The sequence below is a fragment of the Nomascus leucogenys genome, chromosome 3 (genome assembly GCF_006542625.1).
Source record: "Nomascus leucogenys isolate Asia chromosome 3, Asia_NLE_v1, whole genome shotgun sequence".
Classification (NCBI taxonomy): Eukaryota; Metazoa; Chordata; class Mammalia; order Primates; family Hylobatidae; genus Nomascus; species Nomascus leucogenys.
In genome coordinates this window covers 144,945,248-144,956,335 of record NC_044383.1, presented here as the reverse complement: position 1 = coordinate 144,956,335, position 11,088 = coordinate 144,945,248, and the positions used below count along the sequence as shown (strand labels likewise).

Here is an 11,088-nt window from a genome sequence, read left to right as displayed (position 1 = left end):
TTAAAATTACAATTACATAAAGATAAAAATGGTACACCTGAACGGCACACTTACCATGGACGAGGCTTACCGGACTGGAAGTTGCTCTGGGTGAGTCAGTGAGTGAGTGAGTGGTGAGTGAATGTGAAGGCCTAGGGCATTACTGTACACTGCTGCAGACTTGATAAACATTGTACACGTAAGCTATGCTAAATGTATAACAAATATTTTTCTTTCTTCAGTAATAAATTAAGGAATGATACAGAGAAGATCAGCATGGCCCCTGTGCAAGGATGACATGTGAATTAGTCTGTTCTCACATTGCTATAAAGAAATACCCAAGAGTGGGTAATTTATAAAGAAAAGAGTTTTAACTGACTCACAGTTCAGCATGGCTGGGGAGACCTCAGGAAACACAATCATGGCAGAAGGCAAAGGAAAAGCAGGGCACCTTCTTCACAAGGCAGCAGGAAGGAGAAGTGAGGGCAAGCAGGGGAAATGCTAGACACTTTTAAAACCATCAGATCTCGGCTGGGCGCGGTGGCTCACACCTGTAATCCTAGCACTTTGGGAGGCCGAGGCGGGCAGATCACCTGAGGTCAGGAGTTCAAGACCAGTCTGGCCAACATGGGGAAATCCCGTCTCTACTAAAAATACAAAAATTAGCCGGGCGAGGTGGCAGGCGCCTGTAATCCCAGCTACTTGGGGGCCTGAGGCAGGAGAATCACGTGAACCCAGGAGACAGAGGTTGCAGTGAGCCAAGATCATGCCATTGCACTCCAGCCTGGGCTACACAGCAAGACTCTGTCGCACACAAAAAAATCAGATCTCATGAGAACTCACTCACGATCACAATAACAGCATGGGAGAAATTGCCCCTGTGATCCAATCACTTCCCACTGGGTCCCTCCCGTGACATGTGGGGATTATGGGGATTACAGTTCAAGATGAGACTTGGGTGGGGACACAGCCAAACCATATCAACATGTAAATTCATGCAGTGTTCCATATTTTAAAAGAATATTATTATAATAAATTAATTATAATATTATAATATTATTATAATAAATTAACCTTAGCTTACTGTAACTTACTTTATAAACTTTTTAATTTGTTTTAACTTTTTTACTCTTTTGTAAAACAGCTTAAAACACAAACGCATTGTACAGCTTTACAAAATTATTTTCTTTCTTTGTATCCTTATTCTATAAACTTTTTTCTATTTTAAAAATTTTTTATTGTTTTTTTTTACTTTAAAAATTTGTTGTTACAAACTAAGACACATACACATACATTAGCCTACACGGGGTCAGGATCATCAAGATGTGACTAGGTGATAGGAATTTTCCAGCTCCATTATAACCTTATGGGACCATTGCTGTATATTTGGTTCATAGTTGACTGAAACTGGCACATGACTGTCTGTACTTAGCCTTAAAATTCCTTCCTTCCTTCCTTCCTTCCTTCCTTCCTTCCCTTCCCTTCCCCTTCCCCTTCCTTCCTTCCTCCCTCCCTCCCACCCTCCTTTCCTTCCCTTCCTTCCCCTTCCCCTTCCTTCCTTCCTTCCTTCCTTTCTTTCTTTCGACAAGAGTCTCACTCTGTTGCCTAGGCTAGAGTGCAGTGGCACAATCTCAGCTCACTGCAACCTCTGCCTCCCATGTTCAAGTGATTCTCCTGCCTCAGCCTCCCCAGTAGCTCCTGCTTCAGCCTCCCCAGTACAATTTTGTATTTTTAGTAGAGACAGGGTTTCACCATGTTGGCCAGGCTGGTCTCAAACTCCTGACCTCAAGTGATCCACCTGCCTCGGCCTCCCAAAGTGCTGGGATTACAGGCATGAGCCAATACACTGGGCCTTAAAATTATTTTTCAATGAAATTATCGGTTCAAAGAAAGAAATAGAAGCAGAGGGCTATTCTGTGTGCATTAAAGGTTGTTTGAAGCCCCTCTCTCTCCCTCTCATCCTTCCCTCTTGTCCTTTTCCTTTCCTTCCTCCTCCTTCTCCCTCTCTTCCCCTTCCTTCTCCACTTCCCCTCCCTCTTCTCCCTCTCCCCTTCCCCTTCCTTCTCTCTTCCCCCTCAAGCCCACTCCTCCTCCCCCACCCACTTTCCCTTCCTCTTTCTTCCTCCTCCCTCTCCCCCTTCCTTTCCCCCTCACTCTCCCCAGTGTATCTCCCCATCCCTAGGGTAAAGCATGGCCAGGAGGTATGGGCTGTAAAGCACACATTACCTAGAAGCTATATTATTTCCCAGGGAAAAGAGAGCTTCTGTGGCTTTGCCCGCCAGATTTCCAGTAAAAGGATTCATCTTAGATCAGCATGATTGCAGCTAATGGAGAGCTTGCCAGCTTCTAACTTTGCCTTTCACTGAGGATCCATGTGGGCGTGTTCGGCTGTGACTGCTAAGATAAAGATCAGTTACAGAAATAGCTTTGGAGCTGTTAGGATGATGACTCTTTTTTATGGCAGACCATTAACAACTACATCAAATTACCCACGTGAATTATGAGCTGTAGTAGGGTGCCCGACCTTCCGCTCATTATGTGGGACCCAGTAGTTATGGCAGGTCAAGTCATGCATAATTCCCAAGGGCATTTTTACGTGAACTTTGCCAGTTATTTCTTGATGTGGTCCCTTAAGATTATATTACCATATTTGTACTTTACCTTTTCTGTGTAGATATGTTTGGAGACATAAATACTTCCTACTGTGCTGCAATTGCCTGCAGTATTCAGTACTTGCTGTACAGGTCTGTAGCCTGGGAGCAATGGGCTCTACCACTTAACCTAGGTATGTGGTAGGCGATACCATCTAGGTTTGCGTAAATGCACTCTATGATGTTTCCAAAACAACACAATTACCTAACAATGCACTTCTCAGAACATAACCCCATGGTGAAGCAACACCTGACTGTATATTTCAGAGCTCCTACGAATTTGCCTACATTAAAAGTGATTGGAGGCCTGGCGCGGTGGCTCACATCTGTAATCCCAGCACTTTGGAAGGCCGAGGCAGATGCATCACCTGAGGTCAGGAGTTCGAGACCAGCCTGGCCAGCATGGTGAAACTCCATCTCTACTAAAAATACAAAAATTAGGTGGGCGTGTTGACGGGCGCCTGTAATCCCAGCTACTCAGGAAGCTGAGGCAGGAGAATCGCTTGAACCCAGGAGGCAGAGGTTGCAGTGAGCTGAGATCGCGCCACTGCACTCCAGCCTTGGTGACAGAGCGAGACTCTGTCTCAAAGAAAAGTGATTGGGGCAGGATATAGAACAACTGGTTAGAGATAATAGTATAGCCTATCAATGTTAAACATCAATTTGGACAAGTCTGCTTGTGCATAGTAGGTTATGTCTCTGAAACATCTAAGGAGCGAGTTCTCAATCCGAGACCATTTTCACGTTTCTGTAAGGCAGTCAGGAGGTTGGCTGGACGATCTCGCAAATCCTCTTCCTACTCTAACATTCTGCTACCTGATGGCAAGAAACCCAGAGAAACCAGAAACAATTTTGCAGACATTCTTTTTAAATATTTGTTCAATTTTTTTAAAAAACAGAGTCTTGCTCTGTCACCCAGGCTGGAGTGCAGTGGCATGATCACAACTCACTGCAGCCTCGACCTCTTCGGCTCAAGCAATCCTCCCACCTCAGGTGCATGCCACCATGCCCAGCTAAATTTTTTGTTTTTGTTTTTGTTTTTGTTTTTTTGTAGAGACCGAGTCTCACTATGTTGCCAAAACTAGTCTCAAATTCATGGGCCCAAGCAAGCAATCCTCCTGCCTCGGCTTCCCAAAGTGCTGGGATTACAGGCGTAAGCCACCAAACCCGGCCCAATTTCTATCTTTCATTCCAAATACAGAATATGCCATCAAACTTAATTGACTCTTCACGAACACATGGTGCTTTCCACCCGAATGTCCCGGAGCTGGCTCACGGGAACGGGCTGCCTTGTTTATCTGTATGTCTCTACCAGCCAGCACAGTGCCTGTCACCAAGGAGGAACTCAGTAAGAGGTGATTGAACGAGTGACTGAAACAATTCACTGGATGGATGGATGCACAGTGTCTGGTCCTGGGATCAGGAAATGGAGTAACTAGGGAAGACAGCATAGCCTATTGGGAGCCAGGAAGACAGGACAGCTGGAATCAAATGAAAGGCCCCCCGAGAGAGGTTTTGGCTAAGGGACTGAAGTGCAGCTTCTCCGTTACAATTATATTTGGGCCTGCGCAGGCAGGGGTGCCCCTCTAAAGCTCTTAGTTTCTTATACAAGGGCTTATTACCTGCTGGTCTGAGCAACATCCCCTCCAGGAGGCAGGTATCTTTGTGTGTTTTGAGTAGCTTCCATGCCTTGTGCATACATCTGTTATGAATACCAATGTGGGCGGATCCCCAGCCAGGAGGAGGAAGCCGGCGCTGGCCCCGTCAGCTGCCAGGGACTGAGAGGCCTGTAGGCAGCTGTGGTCGCGAGGGATGGCGCTGCTCCCTGACAGCAGGTCCTGCAGCTGGGCAGGCAGGTGGCCTGAGGGCGCAGAGCCATGAAGCTGTACAGCCTCAGTGTCCTCTACAAAGGCGAGGCCAAGGTAGTGCTGCTCAAAGCCGGGTACGACGATGTGGCTTCCTTCAGCTTCTTCCAGAGATCCAGCGTTCAGGAATTCACGACCTTCATGAATCAACTGATTGTGGAGTGCTCATCCAAAGGCACTAGAGCTTCTGTCGAAGAACAAGACTATCTGTGGCACGTCTATGTCCGGAATGACAGTCTTGCAGGTGTGGTCATTGCTGACAATGAATGCCCATCCCGGGTGGCCTTTACCTTGCTGGAGAAAGTACTAGATGAATTCTCCAAGCAAGTCAACAGGATAGACTGGCCAGTAGGGTCCCCTGCTACAATCCATTCTGCAGCCCTGGATGGTCACCTCAGTAGATACCAGAACCCACGAGATGCTGACACCATGACTAACGTGCAGGCCGAACCAGACAAGACCCAAATCATTGTGCACAACACCATGAAGTCTTTGTTAGAGCAAGGTGAGAAGCTAGGTGCCTTGGTGTCCAAATCTGAGGTGCTGGGAACACAGTCTAAAGCCTTCTATAAAACTGCCGAGGCTGGGCACGGTGGCTCATGCCTGTAGCACTTTGGGAGGCCAAGGCGGGCAGATCACCTGAGGTCAGGAGTTCGCGACCAGCCTGGGCAACATGGTGAAACCCTGTCTCTACTAAAATACAAAAAATTAGCCGGGCATGGCACCCTGCACCTGTAGTCCCAGCTATGTGGGAGGCTGAGGCAGGAGAATTGCTTGAACCTGGGAGGCGGAGGTTGCAGTGAGCCGAGATTGCGCCACTGCACTCCAGCCTGGGCGACAGAGCGAGACTCCCTCTCAAAAAAAAAAAAAAAAAAAAATTCCCGGAAACAAAACTCATGTTGTGCAGTGGCCCAGCACTGGAACAGCACCATCATTCGCATCAGAACTGAAGCCCCCAGGGACGAAGAGACAGCCCTACTCGAGGACCTGGAGTGGGGGCACACAGGCCATTTTTATTTTGAAGTTCTCCGGAGAAACAGGGATGGTGGATGGGTGGGGACTGTTCAAATTAATATGTGTGGTAGTGATTCTTGGAAAGAATTTGAGGTCCCCAAAGGCATATTTTTGGGCAAATGAAACCATAAACTCCAACTGGCTTCTGAAAAAAAAAAAAAAAAAAAGGAATATCGATGGGTTTCTAGAACAGCACCTGGCACATAGCAGATACCTTTTGTAGTTATGGAAGAAATGGACATAGTGAGAATGAGAAGGTTCGCTGTGTGTCTGAGGGGAGAGCTATTGTTTTCCGACCAACATGACATTTGTTGTGGCGCAGAGCGGCTGCATGTTTGGAAACACAGGGCTTTCATGTGACTTGTGTGAACTAATGGCTGCACACCAGTTCTGCGGGAAAGGGGAAAGCGTTAGTGGTCACAGCCAGCTGCCTGAGGGGCTAGCCTGCTTCGCTGCTCATGAGCCTCACACTTATGGGCCAGTTGTAACCGCCCAAGGGGTTCACCTTGCCTGCTGCCTAGATTGAGCCAATTCATCAAGACAGGGGAATTGCAACAGACAAAGAGTAATTCATGCAGAGCCGACTGTGGAGGAGACTGGAGTTTTATTATTACTCAAATCAGTCTCCCCGAGCATGCTGGGAGCAGAGTTTCTAAGGACAATTCCATGGGTAGGAGAAAGCCAGTGAGCCGGGGTGCTGATTGGTCAGGGATGAAATCACGGGGAGTCGAAGCTGTCTTGCGCTGAGTCAGTTCCTGGGTGGGAGCCACAGGATCAGATGAGCCAGTTTATTGATGGGGTGGTGCCAGCTGATCCATCAAGTGCAGGGTCTGCAAAATATCTCAAGCACGGATTTCTAGGAGCAGTTTAGGGAGTGTCAGAATCTTGTAGCCTCCAGCTGCATGATTCCTAAACTATAATTTCTAATTTTGTGGCTAATGTTAGTCCTTCAAAGGCAATCTAGTCCCCAGGCAAGAAGGAGGTCTGCTTTGGGAAAGGGCTGTTATCGTCTTTGTTTTAAGATATAAACTATAAACTAAGTATTTCCCAAAGTTAGTTCAGTCTATGCCCAGGAATGAACAAGGATAGCTTGGAGGTGAGAAGCAAGATGGAGTCAGTTAAGTTAGGTCTCTTTCACTGTCTCAGTCTTACTTTTGCAAAGGCAGTTTCACAGTTGCCTGGCCTCTGGAGGCCTGTGTCCCCGCAGTGGTGTGGGCTTTAGTGACAGCACCTTCCTCTCAGGGCTTTCATGAGGAGTAAATAAATTAATAGGCATAAAGCACTTGGAAAAGAGCTTATTCTAACCACTAGGTATATAGAAGTGGTGATTATTAGAGCTGGTCTGGATCCCTTGCGTTTGCTGAAATTGTGTGCAACTCCTAGGTGAGAAAAAAAGAGTGTTGGATTCTTTTAGCAATATGGAGCAGACAGGCTGTTTAGTGCCCTGAATAGTCATCAAATGACTTCACTTCTTGCTAGCCCCAAAGGGTCGGTAGGAAGGCAGCTCTGATATCCTGCAAAAATGTTTGCGGTCATACCCTTTCCTCAGAAAGCCAGCACTGCAGAGAGAACTCAAATGCACACACTGAATCATGATTCCAGTACCGTCTGAATTAAAGCTAAAATATGGCCAAAGATTCTCCAAAGAAATCCTCACTGAAGACAGAAATTTGGGTCAAATATTTCATCTTCATGAAGTAAAAAGTTGTTCCCCGGGCCGGGAGTGTTGTCTCATGCCTGTAATCCCAGCACTTTGGGAAGCTAAGGCAGGAGGATCACTTGAGCCCAAGAATTCAAGACCAGCCTGGCGACATGGTGAAACCCTGTCTCTATCAAAAATACAAAAAAAAAGAAAAAGAAAAATTAGCCAGGAGTGGTGGCACATGCCTGCAGTTCCAGCTACTCAGGAGGCTGAGATGGGAGGATCACTTGAGCCAAGGAGGTCACGGCTGCAGTGAGCCATGATAGCACCAATGCACTCCAGCCTGGATGACGGAGCGAGACCATGTCTCAAAAAGAGGAAAAAACAAATTAACTTCAAACACGTTCACCCAAGCATAAATCTGGAAACTAAATTATTTTTTTATTTAAACCAATTTTGACAGACCCATGTAATAATGATATAGATTGATATTTATTGGAAAGAAAAAGTCTTCACCACATGACAAATTTTTTTAAAGTAGAGAAAGTGTGTATATTACATGATACCAGTTTTTATACTGGTGCGGTGGTTCATGCCTGTAATCCCAGCACTTTGGGAGGCCAAAACAGGTAGATCACCTGAGGTCAGGAGTTCGAGACCAGCCTGGCCAATATGGTGAAACCTCATCTCTACAAAAAATATGAAAATTAGCAGGGCATGGTGGTGGGCGCCTCTTGTCCCAGCTGCTCCAAAGGCTGAGGCAGGAGAATCAGTTGAACCCAGAAGGCAGAGGGAGGTTGCAGTGAACCAAGATTGTGCCACTGCACTCCAACCTGGGCGACAGCAAGACTTCATCTCAAAAAAGAAAAAAAAAAAAAAAAAAAAAGAAATGAAATTCTGTCTCTACACATACGTGTGCACATGCACAAACATATGCACACAGATACACACACCCCTCAGGTTTAAATAGTGATTATATGTATATAGTTCTTGATTGATCTTAATGACTTATTGCCTCTGTGAATTTTTAAATTTTTCTACAGTGAATATGTAACACTTTTGAAGAAAGAACTGTCGGCCGGGTGCGGTGGCTCACGCCTGTAATCCCAACACTTTGGGAGGCCAAGGCAGGTGCATCACCTGAGGTCGGGAGTTCAAGACCAGCCTGATCAACATGGAGAAACCCCGTCTGTACTAAAACTACAAAATTAGTCGGGTGTGGTAGCCGCATGCCTGTAATCCCAGCTACTCGGGAGGCCGAGGAAGGAGAATCGCTTGAACCTGGGAAGCAGAGGTTGCAGTGAGCCAAGATCGTGCCATTGCACTCCAGCCTAGGCAACAAGAGCGAAACTCCATCTCAAAAAAATAAAGAAAGAAAGAACTGTCAAAATACACACACACACACACACACACACACACCCCTTCCTGAGGAAAAAAACTGAGCAGAAGGAATTAGTTTCTAGTAGAGGAATTTCAAAGCAGAAACCCTTTCTTCATGGGGATGGAGGTGTGTCACTGACCCCTCCATCATGTTGCCCTTCCCCCCATTCCCCACTCAGAGGCTCGCTCAGAAGCCCCAGTGTCACCTTGGTGAGAAGTGGCTGCCCTGTCCCATCCTGGAGTCCTGGGGTCCTCCTCCCCTGAGCCATGTGAGAGTTGGCACGTTACATCATCACCTCTGTTTTTGGCAGCCAGCCCAGTGCTCAGATGGCTAAGAGGTGACACCCTATAACGAATAAACAGGAAAGAGAAAGAAGCAATTCACTTGGATGACATCTAACACAGACATGAAGAAAAAGGCCACGCCGTCCCTAAAGGACAAGTGATAATGCCGGGCAGAGCAGGCTCCACTGGGCATATGATGCAAACGTTGACCTGTCACAAGCAGCATCAAAGAAAGTTGCTCTGAGGGCACGAGCCAGCTGTAATTAATATCTCACCATTGCATCTTGGAGATGGGTTTCCCACTCTGGTGGAATATTCCATTAGACTTGCTGACAATATTTTATGTCACATAAGGTATAGATTGACCTGCAAGTCAAGACTGTGGTGGTGTGATCAAGAAGGAAGTGCAGGCTGGGCGCGGTGGCTCACGCCTATAATCCCAGCACTTTGGGAGGCCAAGGTAGGCAGATCACTTGAGGCCAGGAGTTCGAGACCAGCCTGGCCAACATGGTGAAACCCCATCTCTACTAAAACACCAAAATTAGCCAGGCTATAGTAGCACCTGCCTGTAATCCCAGCTACTCAGGAGGCTGAGACACGAGAATCATTTGTAGCCAGGAAGTAGAGGTTGCAGTGAGCTGAGATCACGCCACTACACTCCAACCTGGGCGACAGAGTGAGATATTGAAAAAAAAAAAAAGGAAGGAAGGGGCGGGGGGGGGTGGAGAAAGTAAAGGAAAGGAAAGGAAAGGAAAGGAAAGGAAAGGAAGGGGAAGGGAGGGGAGGGGAGGGGAGGGGAGGGGAGGGGAGGGGAGAGGGAGAGGGAGAGGAGAGGAGAGGAGAGGAGAGTGCAGGGGTACACAGTTTAATGTGACAGTACCATCTTGGCAGACTTGGTTACTAAAGCAGGTTGTTAAGCAGAAGGACACAGATGTGCGCTTTGAAGCTCAGAATTCAAGGAAAGTGGGGCCTTCCTTGGTCTGCAGAGAGCAAACCCAGCCACGAAGAGGCAACGCCCTCGGGTTCACTTCCAACAAGCCTTTCCAGGGCCCTTCATCTGAGCAGCCGGAATATCATTCAGCAACCATCCTGTCAGCCTTTGGAAACGGGAGACTTGCATTTCATTTCAGACACTGAACACTGTGTTCCGGACCGCGTTTATTCTCCATATAAACAGCGTGTTATGAGAATCATGCGTTTACTGTATAATACCGAGTCAGGTCACAGTAAACTCATTTCCGTCGTGAAAGGTTTCAAGTATTCAGAGGAGGTTAAGAAGAATAAAAAGCTTATAACAAAACAACTTCTGTTTCCAAGGTGATAAATAATGAAAAATGTGGTGTGAAAACATCACTAAATTCCATTTTAAACATCCGAAGTTCGTAAGGAGAGACTCAGTCAAGGGAAAAGGATGTACTAAATTCAGTGACAGAGTCATGAAAACTTAGCAGCTCCGATATTAGTGGGTAAGTCAGCGACGTGTTTGTACAAGGAAACCAGGCACCTGGACAAGTTCCTAAAACCTGCCCCAATTGGAGAAAGTGATATGGAACCTAAATACCTAGCTTGTCTAATAACTACAGCTATTTTGAGAAGAAGAGAAAATCTTTGCCTAGTAAAACCATGATTCTCAGGCATCCACATCTCCAGAACTCTCAGGCTTTCAAACTGGGTCCCAATCAGGAGATACTAAACACACACACATATACTGACATACGAAGATACCTGGGATATTTTCACATCTCTTTCTTTTTTTTTTTTTTTTTGAGATGGAGTCTTGCGACTGTCACCCAGGCTGGAGTGCAGTGGTTCAATCTCAGCTGACTGCAACCTCTGGCTCATGGGTTCAAGCAATTCTCCTGCCTCAGCCTCTCGAGTAGCTGGGACTACAGGCGCGCACCACCACACCTGGCTAATTTTTGTACTTTTAGTAGAGACGGGGTTTCACCATGTTGGCCAGGCTGATCTTGAACTCCTGACCTCGTGATCCACCCGCCTCAGCCTCCCAAAGTGCTGTGACTACAGTGTGAGGCACCATGCCCGGCCTCCATCTCTTCATTTTCTAAATCAATTAAACATGGCTTGGCCCTCAGTCCCCGACCTGGCAGATAATCCAGTCTGAGCCACGTTTTGGGGATTCCACTCTCCACACCCCTTGGGCTCATGTAGGAACTCCTGGGCCTGTGCAGTCCACAGAAGTCCAACTGGAGGAAGGTCCTATGGATCTGAGGTTGCTGGCATAACTCATGTGGCCTCACAAAGGTGGGTGGCA

At 46.9% G+C, this 11,088-nt stretch overlaps 1 protein-coding gene and 1 non-coding gene across 2 annotated transcripts; both read left to right on the top strand.

Annotated features, from left to right (window-relative positions):
• Window positions 1–201: 201 nt before the first annotated feature.
• LOC115834530 lies at window positions 202–307 on the top strand. Its single transcript, XR_004029476.1, has one exon. It is a non-coding gene; the product is annotated as a U6 spliceosomal RNA (small nuclear RNA).
• Window positions 308–4,507: 4,200 nt separating this feature from the next.
• LOC100599960 (synaptobrevin homolog YKT6-like) lies at window positions 4,508–8,866 on the top strand. The gene is made up of 4 exons (XM_030804670.1): window positions 4,508–5,072; window positions 5,376–5,548; window positions 5,832–5,993; window positions 8,711–8,866. The coding sequence occupies exons 1-4, from the start codon at window positions 4,508–4,510 to the stop codon at window positions 8,864–8,866; spliced, it is 1,056 nt and encodes a 351-aa protein (XP_030660530.1).
• The last annotated feature ends 2,222 nt before the right edge of the window (window positions 8,867–11,088 follow it).

Coding starts and splice junctions, on each gene's coding strand:
- LOC100599960 (XM_030804670.1), top strand. CDS start 4,508: ATGAAGCTGTACAGCCTCAGTGTCCTCTACAAAGGCGAGGCCAAGGTA. Junction 5,549..5,831: donor GAAACAGGGATGGTGGATGG/GTGGGGACTGTT, acceptor GTTGTGGCGCAG/AGCGGCTGCATGTTTGGAAA. Junction 5,994..8,710: donor CTCACACTTATGGGCCAGTT/GTAACCGCCCAA, acceptor TTCCCCACTCAG/AGGCTCGCTCAGAAGCCCCA.